Source organism: Leptonychotes weddellii, chromosome 8 (genome assembly GCF_054177405.1).
Source record: "Leptonychotes weddellii isolate Sample4059 chromosome 8, ASM5417740v2, whole genome shotgun sequence".
NCBI lineage: Eukaryota > Metazoa > Chordata > Mammalia > Carnivora > Phocidae > Leptonychotes > Leptonychotes weddellii.
The window spans coordinates 30,112,329-30,132,664 of record NC_138376.1 but is presented as its reverse complement, the minus strand read 5'-3'; the positions used below and the strand labels follow the sequence as shown (position 1 = coordinate 30,132,664).

The window sequence follows — 20,336 nt, the reverse complement described above, 5'->3', positions numbered from 1 at the left end:
CAAATAAATAAAATCTTAAAAAAAAAAAAAGTGCCACTTAAAGGAGGCAGTTATAATACATAAACATTTGGTGATGAAATATGTCATGATTTTCTTTTATTAGTCTGGGACCAGAGTCAGAAATGTAATGATCAGGGGCGCCTGGGTGGCTCAGTTGGTTAAGCGACTGCCTTCGGCTCAGGTCATGATCCTGGAGTCCCGGGATCGAGTCCCACATCGGGCTCCCTGCTCAGCAGGGAGTCTGCTTCTCCCTCTGACCCTCCCCCTCTCATGCTCTCTGTCTCTCATTCTCTCTCTCAAATAAATAAATAAAATCTTAAAAAAATATATATATATACACACATATATATATGGAACATGAAATTGACGATTTTAGGCATTTTTGAGTGTGCAGTTCAGTGTCACGAAGTACTTCCACACTGTTGTGCAGGTGCGCCACCCATCCCCTGACTTTCCATCGTCCCACACTCGGACTCCGCACCATTCGCACACCAGCCCCCCTTTCCCCGCCCCCCAGCCCCTGGCAGCCACCCTTCTTTCTACTTGCTGTCTCTCTGAACTTGACCACTCTCAGGACTTTGTGTGAGTGGAATCGTGCCGTAGCTGTCCTTCTGTAGCTGGCTGATTGCACTTAGAGGAATGTCCTCGAGGTTCATCCATGTTGTAGCCTGTGTCAGAATTTCATAAAAATATGCAATGCTTCATGAATTATCATGTCATCTATGTGCAAGGGCTGTACTCATCTTTGTATCATTCTAATTTTCATACACGTGCAGCTGAAGCGTGCACTGTGATAACATTTTTAAGGAGGTTGGTGTCACAGGTGACTTTACCCCTGGGTGGTGCCCCCATGAAATGATGGATCTGCCAACCGGGGGACTTGTCGGATCAGGTACATCATTGGGCGGCACTGACCTGGGGTCTGACAGTTGTTCGGGTGCATTTTGTTTTGTGTTTTTTTTTTTTTTTTAAAGATTTTATTTATTTACCTGACAGAGAGAGACACAGCGAGAGAGGGAACACAAGCAGGGGGAGCGGGAGAGGGAGAAGCAGGCTTCCCGCTGAGCAGGGAGCCCGATGTGAGGCTCGATCCCAGGACCCTGGAATCATGACCCAAGTCGAAGGCAGACGCTTAATGACTGAGCCACCCAGGCGCCCCTGTTCGGGTGCATTTTGAACGCAGCTGGTGGGGAATCTTTATTTTGAACACTCCTGTGTTTACAACAAGGTATAATTGGTCTGACACCTTCTGTGTTTTTCTCTGTAAGTGATGAATTGTTAGTGAGCAAGCTTTTCTCAACTCCTCAAGGAGAAAAAAGCCAACTATCATCATCATCCTCCTCTTTGCTGGGGTACCAAGTGGCCCTGGGAAGGGAGCCGAAGGGGCAGCCCTGCTTCTCCCCACTGCCTTTAATTTTTCACACTCACGCAGGAGGCTGGTACAGCTATCCCCATCTCACACGTGAGCTAAGAGGTTCAGAGACAGAAAATGATCCAGAGTCACACGGTTGGGGGCAGAACCGACCTTCAAAGAGAGATTTCTGTCTGATTCCAAAACCCACACTTTTTCCTCTGAGACATGCCAACCCAGTCCTTGGGGGCTGGGAGCTAAGGACAAGTGAATACAGAGAGAAGTTTCACATCTGTTGAGACTTGGATAAAGGGAGACAGAAAGAAAGTTAAAGACACACAGAAAGAGAGGCCTGCTGTGGGCTGGGGAGCCCGCCTGGGTGGTTGCAGTGGCAAGAAATGAGCCAGCAATGGTAGAGACGCTGCTCTAGGGGAACAGAATGGTAACAACGGGGCTTCATAGCAACCCTGGGCTAATCACAGGGCATTTCCACTGACCGCAGGCTCAGTGGGAGCCACGGATGGGATGCTGCTTCCAGAAAGTCCAATGCAGTCTTGGGCGGGAGTGGGGGAGGCTCAGGGGAAGTCTGACGTCTGATCAGGGAAGGTGGCGTCTGACCCCTGTCTCGGTGCTCAGAACGCCCCAGAGAGTCACAGACTGGCATGTGACCGGAGGCGAGCAGCTGGGAGACAAGAGGAAACTGGGGCCTGAGGAAATGTCAGAAGGAATGGGAATGTTAATTCTGGAAGAGTGGAAACTCAAGGTGGGATGGGAGAGCCACTGCACAATTTGAGAGAAGCCCCGACATGGCCAAAAACAAGCAAACAAACAAATCAGCACTTTGTTCTGCATGTCCCCTGGGGTTGGCTTGGAGCCCGTGGGAGAAGCGGCAGTTATCAGGACACAGACGTGAGCCGGGATTCCCCTCCACTCGAGGTTGTGCAGAGCTGGACAGGCTGCCCGGCCTGTCCCTGACCCGTGGGAGCGCGGTGCTGACAGCCAAAGGAGCCCGTTGCAGAGGGATTTGTACCCCTCTCAAGTGGCGCTCCTGAGGTCTGTGTGTGGAGATGGCAGGGGAGGCGGGACAGACCAGCAGACATCAGGGAGTCAGCCAGACAAGCACCTGGGCCGGAGGGCAGGCTGGGCCAGCGAGGGCACCAAGACAGACCCCCGGGTCTCAGACGGCTGCCCCTGCGCTGGGCTGCGTGCCTGCCTCCCTATTCGGAACTGAATCTAATTTCACGCCGGCTGGGTTCATCGGTCCACCCGCCTTGGGACCAGATGACACCCTCAGTCACCAGCTAGCATATGCTGAGTGCTCACGAGGGACCTGGCACCGTTCACACGTCAGGAGCTGACTCATTTAGTCCTCATAACGACCCTGTGAGGGAGGCCCTGTCATCTGTCCCCCTTTACAGAGAGGTTGAGTGGCTTGCCCCGGGTCACACAGCCAGTAAGTGATGGTGCCAGGCTTTGAACCTTGATGATCCAGGACCAGTGCTCTGGCCCTGACCTTCTGGCTCCATCCTCTCCGTGAAGGAGCACCGTGGAGTGGGTGAAACTCTCTCACTGGCACTGTAGTCCCGGCCAAACACAGGGCCTGGCGATTTCCCCCGCCCTTGCCAGGCAGCTGGATGGCTGGATGTGCCATGCTTCCCGAGTCAGGGAGCAAAGGAAAGGTCTCCCCAGGTCAGACCCTCACCTGTCACCAGGTAAGCCCTTACTCTGGGAAGGTGAGTGCAGAAGCAGCCTGCTGGGGCTTGCCTCACTTTGGCCTGATTTCCAGACATCTCTGCAATCACTCAGCCAGGGTTTAACTAACGCTGTCACCACGTGTCTTCCAAAAGAAAAAGACTCTTGGAGTCACATGGAGGGTGGGGAACACACGTCTCTGTGGTGAGTGTCCCAGGCACCATGCTTCCCTGCCGGCCCAGCCAGGACCCAGGCACAGCGCAGGTCTCCCGCTTTTTAGCTGGTGTGAGGTTTGCCAGCCACAAATCCCCGAGGCCTGCATTTCCAGCGTAAGAGATCCATTTCTTTTGGTTCAGCATCGCCAGCTCCTTTATATAATAGATCCTCAAGAGGATCTTACTCTGTGCCAGACACTGACCTAGGTTCTTTGTGAATCATGACTCATGTAAACCTTATAATGACCCTATAAGGCAGAGCTTCTAAGTGTGCCATTTTACAGAAATTGGGTATTTTTAGGCCACTAAGGCACAGACAGGTTAAGAGATTGCCCGTGGTAAGCTCTCATAGCTGGTAAGTGGTGGAGCAAGCATTGGAACCCAGCAGGCTGGCTCCAGGGTCTGCTCATCACCACAGCACTCTGCTGCCTCTGCACCTTCTCTTTCTTTCTAGTGGTAGGTATTCCTGGGAGGGGTGATATTTATCATTGGGGATTTTTTTTATATTTATCGGAGATTTTTTTTAATAGAGACTTATGCAACAGAAGTGTAACTAATAGAGGGAAAGTGGAAAAGCAAGCATGAGGATTTAGAAACAGAGAACCAGAGGGGGACGCAGAGCCTCCGTTTGGCAAAGCAGAGATTCAGAGCAGTCTGGGGGCATGTGAGCTTGAGCCAGGCCCAGGGGAACCCCAAAAAGACCCCACTGAACCTGAGGTCCGAGGAGCCAAGAGAAGCTGGAAGAACCAAAATGAAGGGATGAAGCTGTCCAAAGTCACTGTGAAACTTTGTGGGGAGAAAGAGAACTCAGAAGCCCTCTGGAAACCTCTAGGAGTGGTCCCTGAGCTGGAAAGTGTTCCCTGGCCTGGCCCCATCAGTTTGGGGTGCTGGGGCTCATACAGGAAAGGGCCTACCTCCTGCTGGAGTGCTCAGCATGCTCTAGAAGAGCACCATCCGATGGAACTCTGGGACGGGGCGGGGGATGCTCAGCAGCTGCCCTGTCCCATGTGGTAGCCTCTAGCCACATGTGACTAGAGTGACTGGGGAACTGAATGTTTAATTTGATTCAATTTTAATTAATTTGAAGTTAAATTTAAATAGCCACATGTAGCTACTGTGTTCAGTGGTGCAAATATAGAACATGCATTTCCTTCACCTGCCCAACAAATGTTTTTAAGGGCCTCCTTTGTGCCAAGTGTTGTTCTCAAGGCTGGGGAAATATCAGCCAACAAAACAGGCAAAAAACCCTGATCCCCAGAAGGAGAGCTGAGATTGATTCTATTGCAAGGAGAGAAAGATAATTAATAGTAAGCATAGTAAATAAGCAAATGATAACATCTTCCAGGCAATAACAGTGGAATGGAGGGGGAGGGAATGGAGCAGAGTAAGGGGTATGGGGGAGCCAAGATAGAGATGAGAGGAAGCACACCATGTTAAATAGGAGGTCAGAGAAGGTAACATTGGAGCAGAATTAAAGGAGGTGAAGTAGTGAGCATAGGGACTCTGGAGGGAAAGCACTAAGGTAAGGGCAACTGCCAGCGCAAAGGCCCTGAGGCAGGAGCACCGTCGGCAGGTTTGAGGACTATCAGGGAGGCCAGGTGCTGGTGCAGAGCAATCTGGGTAAGGAGAAAGAGAGGAAATAAGAGAGGTGAGGTGCAGATTACATGGGGTCTGTAGGCCACACAAGGACTTTGACACATGAGACAAGCCTCACTGGGGGTGTTGGGCAGAGGAAAGACTTGATCTGACTGGCTTTTACAAGATCCTCTGGCTGCTGGTGCAGAAGAGGCAGAGGGAAGAAGAGCAAGAGAATTTACCCAGAGACCAGTTCAACAAGGGCTCTGATCCCCCACCTGGCCTGCTCTCCTGAGGGCTATGGGAATGGATAGTAGGGGCTTTGTCTCAGAATCTCAATAATCTTGAATGTGACTTCTTTACTTGTTGACAGGGTGAAGTAACTGTCAAGAAGACAGAGGGCCTTGGGACACCCGGGGGACCCTGTGTTCTCAGGAGGGGCAAAGGCAGAAAGGGAGCGACAGAGCCTGGTCCCTGGCCCCTGGCCCTGGTCAGAAGTTGATAAGAAACTTCTGATTCTTGGAGCCCTCGCTCAGTCACCCCAGCTCCATGATAATCTCATTCCCTGTTATCACTCAGGGCCATGCACTTAGGGAAGGCCAGCATCTGGCATGAGACACCAGAAGAGGGGATTCGACAGCTTATATTAGTAATTCCAATAATTCTAACTATTCTCTGATCCCTAGATCAGAAACAACAAATACAGGACACAGGTTCTTCCAGACCCATACCACTCTGTCCCACTGAATTTGAACACAGCCTCAGAATCCTCCTCAACCCTGCCGCCCAGCAAATACTCTGAGTTGGAACACAACACTGAACATATTTACAAGTCTTCCAGAACCTGGCTCCTGGCTACTACTTTGGTGACCTCATCTCCTACCACTCTTCCTTTCCATCACTCTATTCCAGCCATACCAGCTTCCTCACTGTTCCTGCCTCAGGGCCTTTGCCCTGGCAGCTCCCTCTGTGAGGGAACTGCCTGCAGATATCCATGTGGCTCCCTCAGTATCTTTAGACCTCACATGAACCTCAGGAAGCAGGCAGACAACCCTCATGGCTCACCGAAATCCCATCTCTACCCCTAATTAGCTATGCAACCTTGGGGCAAGTCAGTTACTCTCTCTAAAATGGGAGTATAATTATGAAAGGTACTTTTCGGGGTTATCGTAAGCATTGATGGAGGTAATGTGAGAGTGCTGGGTTCAAATCTTATCCAGGCACAAACATTCTAAGAGACGTTGGGCAAAAAACTTCTCTGAGTTTCAGTTTATTTATCTGTAAAATGAGGATCATAATAGTATACCTCCCTCATAGAGTTGCCATTAGGATTAAATTAGTTTAATACATGTAGCATACTCAGAAGAGTGTTTGACATATGGTAAGTGTTCAATAAATATCAGCTGTCATTGTAGTAATGCATGATTTTTTTTTTTTTTTTTTTTGTATTGCTGTCAGTTTGCATGACTCTAAGACTGGCTTGCTGTTAAAATCTGACTCTGCTCAATTCAGTTCCAGGCAATTCAGTAGAAGGCAGATCATGCTCAGGGGACTGGCAGGCCTGGCTTACAGCACTGGCTCAGCCACTGTCCAGCCCCGTGCACTTGAGGGAGTGACCCATCTGCCTGAGCCTCAGTCTCTTCATCTGCAATATGGGGCTAATTATTACCACTTACACGGGCAGAGCACAGAATCAAAGAGAGCGTGACGGTCAAATGCCCAGCACATGGGAAGTGCTAGGTAAGTTGTACGTCAGAGAGAAGCAGCCGAGTCTCCCCTCTACCTGGCAGTTTGTGCGGGGGAAGCAAACAGGCCCCTCTGGGGGCTTGCGGGAGGAGGGAGAGGCTGGGGAGCCAGGGCCGCTCACCTCTGTTTAATGAGGCTCTTTCATGTGCCCCGAGATCTCGCAGCCTGCCAGAGAGGTTGGCAGGCTGGTGGTTCTGAGAAGAGCCGGTAATGAGGGTGCAGAGCTGGGGAAGTGGAGTGGGGCAGCTTGACGTGGCTTCTGCAGATCAGTGCAGGGGCCCAGCCGGCAGCCGTGGTGCATCATGGATGAGGGGGCGGGCATGATGTCTTCTTCACCTGGAGACACAGTCACCTCTGACTTCTACCATCCCTCAGGCCTCGCTGTCACCTGCGTGGTCAAGACAGGTCGCCGCACCCCGTGTTTGGCCGCAGAAGGGAGGGAGAATATGGGACAAGCAGTTCTCTTTTAAGGCCTGGCCCAGGGGTGGCCCACATTCCATTTGCCAGAATGTATCACTTGGATTCCCTTAACTACAAGGGAGACAGGGGAATGTAGTCCGGAGTGAGTCCAGGGAGGTGGGTAGTGGACTCTGGTAGTCAGCTCCCAGGCTTTGCCCTGAGGCCCCGGCAGAGACTCAGGATCTCTCCCATTCCTGTTCTTGGATGCCCTGGTACCTTTAATGGTAGCTATTAGGAAGGATCGGGCCTGGCCTGCAAGGGCGCACAGGAGTCTCCTCAGAAGTGTCAGGGGACACGCAAGAGTGCCTGGGACGGTTGAGACTGGGCGGAAGGGGAGCAGAGCAGTGACTAACATTGGGGGGAACCAGCACCTTTGCACACCATCTGTATGTGAGCACTGACACCCCCCCACCCACACACACAGATGCACCTCCATGTCCGCACTCACACTCCCCACACACGTATCTACGTCACATCCATGAAGGTGGTCAGGAGGGCACACGATGAGCCTCAAGCATATAGAAGAACTCCTCTCCAGAAAGACATCCTGGGGACCGGCCAGTGTCTGCGAGTCACCATTAGCCAGCCATCATATTTAAAGAAGATTCTCTCCCATTTGTATAGGCCTTAACATTTAACAAAGTACTCTTGCATTCACTCAACTGTAAGGTACATATTTACTCAGCAGTGGCTCTGGGCCAGATACCATGATTGGCAGTGGAGCTACAAGGTGAGTAAGACGAGGCCCCTGTCCTCAAGGGAGTCTCGGCCGCGCATAAACAGAGGAGGGCTCTAAGGCAAGGGTGTGCGAGGGCGGGGGCAGCTCTCAGTGGCTCAGTGGGGTCCAATGTGATGTCTGGGTAAGGCCCCAAAGGACACAGTCACCTGGTGGAGAAAGAGATAGGAGGCTTCCAGGAAGAGGGGCTGCTAGATGCCAAGGCGTCGTGGTGTCTTATGTGGGGAGTGGGGAGAGAGTCGGAGAAGGTGGCCTAGTGCTTCCTGAAGCTGGAGTTCCATCAGGTTAAGGCCAAGATGTGCTGAGGCTGATGTGAAGCCAGGACAGTCTTTTCCCGAAATGCAAGGGGAAAATGATAAGGTAGAACATTCTCATCACGGGAAGGTTACCTCCCATGCCACTCAGGAATCAGACAGGAAAAATAAAAACACGCTCTAGATCTAAGAGGGAATTCAGTACAGGGGTTGGGCCACACAGGGGATGGAATTGCTGGGGCTTCAACCAGGGGGCAGGGAGGCATCATAGAGGTGAGCGACAGCAGGAAGCCGTAGCCCCCTCCCACCTCCCCCTGGGTGGGGAGCACAGGAGATGACATGACCAGAGCCAAAGATCCAAATCCATCTTGCAGGAACCAGAACCCCAGGAGCTGGGATCACAGAGGGGGGCCCAGAACCTGATGGGAAGCCACCACATGAAGCAGAAAAAGAGGAAGAAATAGCTGGCTTCTCCCCCACCTCGGGCCCTCCAGCCTTCTTCCAGGGCCCTCATCGGCCAACTCTTCCCGGAGGCCCGAGGCCAGGGAGCCTGGGAAATGTAGTTCCTCTGCACCCAGCGTGGGGACAGGTGAAAGGGAAGACGACGTGTGAGCAAATAGTCGGGTAACAAGTATGCTCCTGTGATTCCTTCCTAAACCTCTGGCATCAGCTGTAGACATCCGCTGTAGATTTGTCTGATAGTATTAAGCTGAATGAACGAATGCCAAATGAATATTAATAGGGGAAAAAGAAAAACAACTCAGAAGCAGCCACTTACGTTTGTTTTGTTTTTCCTGGGTAAGTGCTTGGGGTTGCAAGCTTTAAATTGTGCTTTAGAGCACGTGAGCTTAATTAAATTTAACATGTTGGAGCAACTGAACTTAAAATAGCAATTCATGTTTTCTGCAGAGATGTCGCCTGTGTATGTGATAGAAACCTATCAGGATTTCAGGGATGTGTCTTTCACAAGGAGGGCTGTGACCCAACGGTTGTGCCAAATATTGCCCATTGCCTCCCCAGATCCCCTCCTCTGTGCTGCTGTGTGCCCTGGAAGGCTGACCAGTGTGCCACCCGGAACCCCGGCTTTCGGTGGGGTTCAGCCACGGGGAGCAACAGCAGAAGATTGAGAGGAGGGAAGAGAGTGAGGTCAGGGTCTGGTGACCTCCCCTGGTATGCTCAGGGCTAGATTGGGGAACAGTGTGGCTGCTACCAGCCCTGGGTTATGGCATGTTCCCTACGGTCCCCCATCCCCGAATCTACCCCTTTAGAACAAAGTCCTTTGCAAGCAAAGGCTTTAATCACCCCTCTGTGAGTATGCCTTCCGCCCCTATTGGGCCCAGCTGATTCCGAGGTGTTTTCCTAAAGATTGTGGGCAAAGTGCGTGGGTGGAGGGACAAGAAGGTGATGGGCAGCCTGGTTTGGGAGCCCCGCTCGGGAGCTTGGACTGACTCTTGTAGGTCACGGAGAGCCCCTGAGGAATGTTTCATTGGGCGAGGGGCGTGGCCAGAGTTGTTTCAGATGGTGCGCTCTGGGGTTGGTGGTGCTGAGCATGGATATGAAGGGAGCCCAGGCAGAGGCAGGGAGGCCTATTTGGAGGCTTCTGCGCTCCTCCACACCAAAGATGGCAAGGCCTAAGCAAAAGTGTGAGTGTGGAGATGGAAGGCAGCGAGAAGTCCAGAAGGTGGAACGTGGAACGTGGATAGGAGTGAAGTGGGGCCCCGGGCTCTCCAGATCCAGCCTGGAGGATCAGCAGCTGGTTGTGCTGGGGAGCATGAGCGGGTAGACAGGGCCATGCGGGCAGGGATGAGTTTGGTTCTGTCACTAGAGTTTGAATAGAGCCCATTTCACATGACTTTCTCGTGCAGTTTGTCCTTTTGGTTGCCCGGGGTGGGAAGCAGCCTTGCTTATGCCTAGAAGTGTGGGCTCTGAATCCCTGCGGATCCAGATCTGGTCTCAGCTCCCCCACTCCCCCGAGGGAAAGTGACAACTGCTTAGCTTCCTCCTTCCCTAAATGGGAATGATGATAATGACTTCCTCCAGGGGTTGTCAGGGGGGTAAAGTGAGATAATGTGCAAAACTTCCAGGCACAAGATTAGTGCTCACGCTGGTTATTATTGTTTTTGCTAAAGGTGGACTTGATTGTCAAGGCTGTTTGGAGCCAGCTGGCTCTGGCTCGCCCATGAGTACACACACACACACACACACACACACACGCCCAGGAACCCGGAGCTACTTCCCTGCTCTTAATCCTGGGAAGAAGGCCCTTTCCTCTGGCCATGTTTCTGACACGCCAGTTATAGCGGGAAGCTTCTCCCAGCCTGCTCTCTCTCACCCCTGCTGCCAAGGACCAGCCCGCCCTGTTATACCTGCATCAGCAGCGCGGCCCACTGTGGCTTCATCATATTCTGAGCTGCCCGGACTTGGGAAGCAAAGGGGAGAGAGGCCAGGCAGGGTCCCGCACACAGTCACCCCGAGGCCTCAGGAAAACAAGATAGTGTCTGAGAGGCGGGATGGCACAGCGGTCCCCTGAGGCCAGACTGCCCAGTTCAGATCCCAGCTCTGTCAATTACTAACTAGCTGGGCGTCCCTGGGCAGCCAGCTTAACCTTTCTGTGCCTCTGGTTCTTATCTATAAAATGGAGATGATGATTACTATTATGAGTATTCATCCCGTTAAAGATCTCCGAACAGTGCCTGGCACACAGGAAGCCCTCACTCGACCTTAGCCCCTCTTTTTCTTTATTATTAATTAGCAGTAGCGGCAGTGTCTGCTTTCCAGACGACAGCTAAACATGGATAAAACTTCTGGGCTCGTGGTCCATCCCCTGTGTCCTAGGATTGTTGCAAAGGTTAAGCACAACACCGGATGTGAAAACCCCATCACAGAACAGGTGTTCAGTAGGCAAGCTGGCCCATCCCCTCCTCCAATGGATGTGCTCTGACATTGCACACGCCCCAGCGGGGTACTGGGGGGCAGTGGTCTGGGGTCAAAGCCCAGCTGTGTATCTTTGCTTCTTAGCTCTGACTCCCCAACTGCAGAGTAAGGATCATGGTAGGGGCTGCCTCAGAGAGTTGCTACAGGACCAAGTGAGCTGATAGCCATAGGGCCCTGAAAATGGGGCCTGGCACACAGGTGACCCTTGGGGTTTGCTCCTACTGTCGTCACTGTTCTGGCTGTGGATTGCTCCTGCCTCTCCAACTTCTCTCGTCAGCTCTGAGGGGGAATGAAGTGGGCTCTGCCCAGTGGGTGACCCAGCAGGCCAGAGGTCCTGCTGGTGGCGGCGTGTGAGCCATGGTGGGCTCCGAGCACTGCTCTAGGGAAGGGGTGGCTGACAGGCCACAGGCTGGGACAAGCTTTTCAGTGAGATGAGGAAACATGCCCCGTGTTTGTTACATGGTAAGGAGCAAACCCAGACTACGGATCTAGAAACCAGTGTTAAAGTCCAGTGGCCCATCTTAGCAGTCCCAGCTGTGTGACTTCAGGCAAATCACTTAACCTCTCTGAATCTTGGCCATTCCTCTTCTGTGCCACGAGAGCACTAGTCCCTACGCTCTCAGGATTGCCACGATGCCCAGGTGAAACAGATAGACCTAAGGGGCTGGCCCACAGGCCCTTGCGGACCCCCCACACCGCCCCCCCCCGGCCCTGGCCCCACCTCCCCACCTCCCCACCTCTCTTAGCTGTGGGCTGGGGGTGGGGCCAGGGACCAAAGTTTCCTCCACTGTGGCTTCCCCCTCCACAGAGCAAGCTGGGAATGTGAGGAGGGAGGCAATGGCCTCTTGCGCTGCCCACTGACGGGACGTCAATAAATGCTTGTCAGCTCCAATCCTGCGTGAGGGAGTTCCCGGGTGGAAGTTTGCAGGCTCCGGTACTTCATATTTGAGATCTCAATTAAGCTTCCTGGCTCTGGGTTTGCGGGGTTGAGGGGTGCTAATGGAGCCCTTGGGTAGTAGGGGACTGCAGAACGGAGGGCCCTTTGGGAGGAGGGGCGGTGGGAAAGGCTCAGAGGGACATGGCCCCTCCAGGACGAGGTGACTATCTTTGCAGGAGTGTTTATGGGGTGACACGGGCATTGTCTCTGGAGATACCACAAGGCACCATACCTGGACGGGGCTTTAGAGATCAGGGTGTGTGCCCAGGCTTCCTGAGGGTCCCAGCGAGAAAGGCCCTGGACAGTAGATGGGCCCCAGCGTGGGAGACTGCAGCCCCACTAGACCCTCCCCTAAGGTGGAGGGACCAGTCGAGGCCTCCCCGAGCAGAGACTCTCTTTCCCCAGGCCTCTCTGGGTGAGGCTGGCCTGCTATGCCTGCGAGGGAGGAATCATCCTTTCTCTCTGGGAAGCAGAATCGCCCTCCAGTCTTCAACATAGCACTGTCCCCCTCCCCTCCCCGCCTCTAGCTGTCTTCTGCTTAGACCCCTCCAGCCCAGTTTGCAGCAGCAAACATTCTCCTGCCAGGCCTGAGAAAGCGATTTGCAGAGAAGGATGGCGTGGGCTCCGAGGGCAGAGCCTTGACTGTGACTCCCCACAGTGCAGGCTCCTGGCAGGGGCTCAGGCAATGTCCATGAATCTCCAGGACACAGCAGGGGTGGATGGAGTCTGGGGTGTCTGAAGCGGGGGCCCTGGCAGGCCCGGCTTCCACCACCTCCCAGAGTCTGAGGGAGACAGGGCGGGAATCAGGCTGGGGGTCCGTTTGTCTAGACTGGGCTTCTGCAGGCTTTAACCTCTCTGCCTCTCCATGTCTCTCCCTCTGCCCCTCCTGTCGTCCCTCTCCCATCTCTGCCCGAGGCGCTCCCCTTCTTCTGTGTACCTCCTCCTCCCTACCTGCTCTCCACTCTCCCCCCCTTGTTCCCTTCATCATCACATTCCTGATGTCTGTTTTTGCCTCTTTGGGGCCCTTGGGCACCTGGTCTGCATGTGCATCTCTCACTGACCCTCCCACCCCTGAATCTCTCTCTCGCTGCCCTTTTCACCCCCACCTGTCCTTCTCTGGCTTCTTACCTGGGCCCCTCTCCTCCCACCTCTGGGACTCCTTCACCACCTCCCACGCCCTGTTCGTGTCCCCTGCCGTCCCTTCGTCCCTTCGCTTCCTCCTCCTCTCTCACCACCCCTCCTGTCTCCTTGGTTCCTTTTCCCATCTCTTCGCCTGCCCCTCTCTCTCCTGCTCCACCTCATTCCCTCTGTGTCCGTGTGTCTGTCTCCCTACTGCCAACCTCTCCTGTCTCTGTCACTCTCTCTCTTTCTGTCTCTGCTGACCCTCACCATCTTCCCCCTCTGCATCCCCCCACCCCAGGATGATCCCAGCCTCCAACAAGGCCTTCGTGGTCAACAACCTGGTGTCAGGAACCGGCTACGACCTGTGTGTGCTGGCCATGTGGGACGACACGGCCACGACGCTCACGGCCACCAACATTGTGGGTTGTGCCCAGTTCTTCACCAAGGTCGACTATCCCCAGTGCCAGTCAATGCACAGCCAGATCCTGGGCGGCACCATGATCCTGGTCATCGGCGGCATCATCGTGGCCACGCTGCTGGTCTTCATCGTCATCCTCATGGTGCGCTACAAGGTCTGCAACCAGGAGGCCCCGGGCAAGCTGGCGGCTACTGCGGTCAGCAACGTGCACTCGCAGACCAACGGGGCCCCGCCACCCACTCTGGCCAGTGCACCCAGTGCAGCCCCCATGCAGGGGCCACCCAAGGTGGTGGTGCGCAGTGAACTTGTGCAGTTCAGTGCCAACCTGGCTCGGGGCAGCGACTCCTCTTCCTCCAGCTCCCTGGGCAGTGGGGAAGCCGCAGGGCTGGGACGGGGCCCCTGGCGGCTCCCACCCCCTGCCCCCCGCCCCAAGCCTAACCTTGACCGCCTGATGGGGGCCTTTGCCTCCCTGGACCTCAAGAGTCAGAGAAAGGAGGAGCTGCTGGACTCCAGGACTCCAGGCGGGAGAGGGTCTGGGACATCGGCCAGGGGCCACCACTCGGATCGAGAGCCACTGCTGGGGCCTCCTGCCGCCCGGGCCAGGAGCCTGCTCCCCTTGCCCCTGGAGGGCAAGACCAAGCGCAGCCATTCCTTCGACATGGGGGACTTTGCTGCTGCAGCTGCGGCAGCCGGAGGGGTCGCCCCTGGTGGCTACAGCCCCCCTCGGAGGGTCTCGAACATCTGGACAAAGCGCAGCCTCTCTGTCAACGGCATGCTCTTGCCCTTTGAGGAGAGTGACCTGGTGGGGGCCCGGGGAACTTTTGGCAGTTCCGAGTGGGTGATGGAGAGCACGGTGTAGGCCGGGGGGGGCCCTCCTGCCGCTCACCCTTGCAGGGTAGATGAAGGGGAAAGAATCTGTACTGGCAAGTCTTTGTGGAGTTTCCATGGTGATGTTTACATCTAGGGACAGTTTCGTCTCCCTGTCAACGCCCCCCCCAACCCACACCACCTTCCAAGCCTGTCCCCCACCACCCAGCCGGGGTGTGCTCAGGGAAAGTGGACTCGATCGCTAAAATGTCGGACTGAGCCCTGAGTGTTTGGAAAGGCGGACTCCCTCCTTTCTGATCACGAATGTAGCGTGTAAGCAAGTGGCTTTGGATTGCTTATGGTTCCAGCATTGTTTTTATTTCTTAATTTATGTTTCCCACTTCCCAGACTCCTCCTCTTCATTCACACAGATGATGGAGAATTTACTCTTCATGTGAGAGTGGTTTCCCAGCAGTCCTGGTAGTGGGAGATTATGGTCCGTTGACAAGAGAAGGGAAAGATTCTGGTTCCACACTTGTTTGGAGGGAAGATTGAGGCATCCCCTGTCCAGACTCTTCCTTATTCCCAACTGTCCCCATGCTTGGGAGGGATGGGCAGCCACCAGCATACCTGACCCAGCTTCCTCTGCTCAGACATCATGCCCCACACCCATCACAGTAGCCTAAACCAGAAGAGTAACTTCCAGAACTCCTTATGTGTGGGAAAGGCAGAAGGGCTTTATGAGGCACAAGGGCATAAAGGGTGTTAACTTTTGGAGTTGCTGTAGGATTTTTACCTCTTTGGGGGAGGAACCTGGGACCGAAAGTCCGCATAAGCATGTGGCTGGCCAAGAGGACTTCTCTTGACGAAGCAGAGCGGGGTGGCAAAAGGAACACTGGACTTGGAGTCCAAAGCTCTCAGTTTGGGTTCCAGAGCCACCACTGAATAACCAGCTGAACACGTTGGGCAAGACCCTTTTTCTCTTTGGATCTCAGTCTTTTAATTCTCACACTACTGGATTGTACCCAGTCTTTGATTTCCTTCAAGTTCTAAGGACTAACGAAGTCTTCCATGACTCTAGATATTATGGTCTCCAGATCAGCCGTACCAGCAGCACAAGCTGGTAGAGCGTCCCTTTTCTTCCTACTGGACACAGAGGGAGAATTCTAGAGGTTTGGGAGGGGGAAATTGGAATCTTTTTAGAATGGTAGAGTTTTGAAGTTTGAAGAGGTGTTTGCAATCATCTCATCCTTAACCCTCTCTCCCTCCCCCACCTGCCCCAGAGTATAAAGGACTTGCTCAAGGTCGCACAGTGAGTTAGTGACCAAGTCAGGGCAGGTGCCAAGGTCATCTCCTGGGATGGTGTTTGGGATTCACTATGCTGTCTTCACCCTGGCTCAGGCATTTCTGTGCCCAAAGTCCATCCCTTGTTTGTTCCTGAGGAAGGTGGCTCAGGGTGGGACATGGGGGATGCCTTTCCTAGATGCCAGCTTTGAGGAGGATCCATCCATGGAAATGACAGAGGGCAATGGGAGGGGTGCACATGGGTTCCTTTCTACCAGGGGATGAACCCCCACATTCCAGACCATGTCAAGAGGGGGCAGAGGACATGTGGCCAGGAAGAAACTGTTTTAGAAGCATCTGGAGGACTTTCCCCTGCATCTCTCTCTGTCTCTCCTGGTCTCCGTCTCTTCTAGATCTCTCCTCACTGCCAACATACTACCTCTCCCTCAGTCTCCCCAACCCATTCATTGCTCTTCTGAGTCTCTGCCATTGATCTCTAGCTTCTCTCCTGTTCTTTTCCCTCCTTCCACTTGCCAACCACACCACACACGATGTCCAGGTGAGTCCACTTCTGCTTAAGGGTTCTGATGGGCTCAGACCTGGAGCTGAGCTGGCGGCCCCCAACCCCACCCAGAACACACAAGGAGCTGGTAGGGAACTGTCTATGCAGGATTGCCTTCTGGCTCCAGCCCCGGAGCCTCCAAATCCCTCTTCTTTGCCCTTCTCCCTCCCACCCCTCCTGCCTCCTCTCACCTTCCCTCCACTCTCTTGTCTTCATTCTTGTTCTTCCTGTTGACCCTCTGCCTTGCCCCATCCCTTTCTGGTCCTGACAGTCATTAGCAGCCCAGGCCGGTCTCTTCCTAAGACATGTTAATTTTCTAGGCGAGTCCCAGGGCCATAGCACAGGCCTTCCCCAGTCATGGTGGCAGCCATGGAATTGGGTGACTTGAACGGAAATCTCTCCCTCCCTCTCTCCCTCCCTCTTGCCCTGCCCGAGTTTCTCTTCTCTCCTTTTCCTCCCTTCACCTTTCTCCTTCAGTCTTTCTAAATGTAGCCATTGAGGAAGTGACCCCAAATACCACCTTTCTTTTTGCCTTTGGGTTAGGACACCCAGAAGGAAATGGTGGACACGAAGGGGAGGACCGAACTGTATATTCCGGTCAGTGGCCCCGAGGTCTGTCATGACATGATATGTACTTGCACTTGTGTTTGTCATGTTTCTGACTGGGAGTTTTGGAAAGCTATATCTGTGTGGTCAGAATATAAATGCCAACTTTTTTTGCTAAAAAAGAAATGTACAGTAAAATGTACAGTTTAAAAAACAGAACCAACCACACTTCTTGGGAGAGAGAAAAAAAGAACATTCTCATATCTGTGAATGTCTGCTGTTCATTTCTCTGGAAACTGCGGTTTTCCGAAGGTGGCTTTGAAGTGGCATTTTCTCTTGCACCTGTGTTTGTTACTGCCCAGTTTGTTACTGTTTGCTTCCTGCCAAGTTCATGTATAAGATGGGAGCCTTCTGAAATAAGAGAGAATGGGGTCGTCCTTCTGGAATAAAGGACAGTAGAGGGATCTGGAGTGAAGCTCCAGGCGAAGAAGGAATGGTCCATCCTCAGCTGCCCTGACTGTTCCACCTGGTATCTCATAGACCTGCCCTGCCTCCTTTTTCCAGTACTGTGGCCACCACCACACTTAGCCACTAGGGGCGCACGGACATCTCCCACCCATCCTGGTTGAGCCTTGGACGACACTTTTTCAAAAGGCTCTTTTACTGGGAGAACTGGGACAATGAACCAAAGCGTAAGCCCAAGGTATAGAAATGAATAAACTTCTCTGGAAACAGCTTCCAACCCTAGCTACATCTAGTGGCTAGATTAGCACTGTCCAATTGGAATAAAGTGTGACCTACACGGTCATTTTAAATTTTCCAGTAGCTGCATTGAATCAAGTATAAAGAAACAGGTGGAATTAATTTTAATAATATATTTTATCTAATCCAATATAGCCGAAAGATTATTATTTTAATGTGTAATCACCATAAAATTATTAATAAGACATTTTAGTTTGGGATTGGTGGGAGGAGCTCCCCCCCCCCAAAGTTTTGGAAATTGAGCATGTGCTTTACACTCAGGGCACATCTCAATCCAGACTAGCCACGTTTAAAGTGCTTGAGAGCCACATGTGGCTAGTGCTGGTCACCATATGGGACAGTGCAACTCTAGACGGAGAGTGATTGACTTGCCAGCGCACCTTTTGGAAGGGGAAGGAGCTAACAGTTATTGAGCACCTACAGTTTCCAGGTCCTGTGCTGCTACTTAACAGGCATTTCTCACAACAGCTATCTGGACCTGGAGCTGAGCTGGCGGCCCCCAACCCCACCCAGAACACACAAGGAGCTACCCTACTATCTCAAAGTAGATATTATTATGCTGATTTTACAGATGAAGGGCCTGAGGCCCAAGAAGGGTTAAGTAACTTGCCCAAGGTTACACAATATGTCTGGTCGCAAAGTCTTAGCTCTTTCCATAATATCACCCCCTATTCTTTCTTCCTCCCTTCAACCCGTTATGGATTGTATTTTAGACTGATGGAAGTACTCAGATTTACAACCTAATCTGGAAGCTCTTGGTTTGGCCTCAAGGTCTGGTAAAATTCTCAGAGTGTTAACTCCAGGTAAGGGCCCCTTGGTTAAGTGGTTTCCTCTGACCTCACACTGGCCTTTCTGGCCCTTCTTAGAGGCCTGTAACATATTCCCTCCCCTGACCGGGAAGATTCCCTCAGGCTTCAGAAGGTCCTGCTCAGACCACCCTTATGATCAGCACTTCTCCTGGCCTGGAGACTTCTAGGAGATCCCTTGCTTCCACACCCAGACTCATCTAGTCCCCTGTGCCCTGAAAGCCTGTGACTTCATCCCCATAAGATAGAAAGCCTCATACCAGCTCACTCCAATGACCAAACCCATCTTCCCACCATTTCCTATTCCTAAACTCTTGTCTCTATCAGGAGAAGCGCTCGCCCACCCAGATCCTCTTTCTTGATTGAAAGAAGCTTCAGTTCTCTGCTCTTTGGCAGAGAAGAGGTAGCTGATACACGCTGAGCCCAACCGAATTATTAAGCTTTCTGACAAATAGTCCAACCCCCTTTTCCCAAATTCTTGATAACAACATTCCTCAGTTTCCCCTCAGAGGAGATGCTTTTCATTTTGCCATCATAACACTGTTGAAATTCCAAAAGAACTTATGCACATTTTTTTTTAAAAGGGAAAAAATTTGGGTGCCTGGGTGGCTCAGTTGGTTAAGCGACTGCCTTCGGCTCAGGTCATGATCCTGGAGTCCCGGGATCGAGTCCCATATCGGGCTCCTTGCTCAGCAGGGGGTCTGCTTCTCCCTCTGACCCTCCCCCCTCTCATGTGCTCTCTCTCTCTCATTCTCTCTCTCAAATAAATAAAATCTTTAAAAAAAAAATTTTTAAAGTTTTAAAAAAAAAAGGGAAAAAATTTTCAGCCGGGTAAAAGGAAGGTCATTGTCTCAGGTTTCCCCCTTCCAAGACAAGTAGTAACTTTTCTCCCCAGGTCTCTAGGTACTGATTTTCCCGAAGCACAGCCTGGGTATTTCAGTGTCTTCTATTCTCTGTTCTCTGTGTGTCTGCAATGAGGGTCTCAGGGCTTGAGCCAGCGAGGCGGGGCTTCCTCTGTTCTTAACAGCCACTGTGGCCTCTGCAAATTGCTGCCGGTAAAATCGACACACTTACTCAAAAGACGAGACTTGGCAGACAGCAGTCAAATCCCCACCACGCGGTTTTAAATAGCACACCTCGATTCTCAAACCCAGCTGCTCCCCATGATGCAGTTGGCAGCAGGAAGTTTGTTGTGACAAGGCTTCTCCTGGGTAAATACCTGAGGTTTCTAGCTTTGCAGAATAGAATCGGACCCACCCAGGTTGCTCTCCCAACATCTACATGGAACACTGCTGCCTTCACAGTTTAAAGATACCTATTTATTTTATTTTATTTTATTTTATTTTATTTCATTTCATTTCATTTCGTTTTATTTTTTTGCTTTCAGACTTTAAACTGGAGATCTTAGTTTCTGATCTTTCGTGATCTCATTTAAGGTTTCCCATGTCACAGCCAGCCAGTGTTTACTACAAGGCTCAGGAAATCCCCTTCCCCACAGCCTCTAGCAGAAGGAATTGCTATGCTTCCCAAAAGACCGAAGAGGGGAGCTGGCTTTTGCATCTCAAGCTTTCCTGTGATGCCCATCATAGCCATGTAATGTCTTCTGACAGACCCAGCCGTCTTGCCCTGTGTCCTCGTTTTGGATGCTTGGCATCTTTCTTCACCGACTTTAAGCAAATGGGCCAAGATTGCAGGCTCTTGCCTGGTTATTTTCCTCTTCTTGTTGGGATCCTTGAGCTTCTGGCTCCTTTAGCCAACAGTCGAATGTGGTCCTGGTGAATGAGAGCCACTATTCTCCCCCAGCATCTTGTGCTGGTGTCTGTGTGGCTGGGGCAAGGAGACCTCATTATCTAATCCCTTTCTGAGACGTCAGTGCATCCTGCGGGCACCCGTTTGGTTTCTTAGTGATGAGGGGGTGAAACTGGAATTTCACCCATCTCCATGGGACCCCCAAGTCCCTCTGGCCCACAGCCAATCAGCCCACCGACCAGCCTCCCATGGCCCCAAGTCGCTCCGTCCAGCTGCCCGTCTGGTTAAGTGATGATGAGCATACCTCCTCTTCTTTCGCCACCTCCTCTGTACCAAGTGTTCATTGGTGCTCCCTGGCCACCCAGCAGCGACTCGAGCAGG

At 52.5% G+C, this 20,336-nt stretch overlaps 1 protein-coding gene and 1 non-coding gene across 3 annotated transcripts in view; one reads left to right on the top strand and one right to left on the bottom strand.

The window, feature by feature from the left end:
* LRFN2 (leucine rich repeat and fibronectin type III domain containing 2) overlaps window positions 1-18,994 on the top strand; it is a 172,256-nt gene extending 153,262 nt beyond the window's left edge. For both annotated transcript variants that reach the window (XM_081828125.1, XM_081828124.1), the window contains one exon: window positions 13,320-18,994. In XM_081828125.1, coding sequence (XP_081684251.1) covers window positions 13,320-14,298 — 979 coding nt within the window. In that variant the 3' untranslated portion in view covers window positions 14,299-18,994. The remainder of the gene's footprint in view (window positions 1-13,319) is intronic.
* Window positions 686-789, bottom strand: LOC115939373 (U6 spliceosomal RNA). Its single transcript, XR_004074192.1, has one exon. It is a non-coding gene; the product is annotated as a U6 spliceosomal RNA (small nuclear RNA).
* Window positions 18,995-20,336: the final 1,342 nt, after the last annotated feature.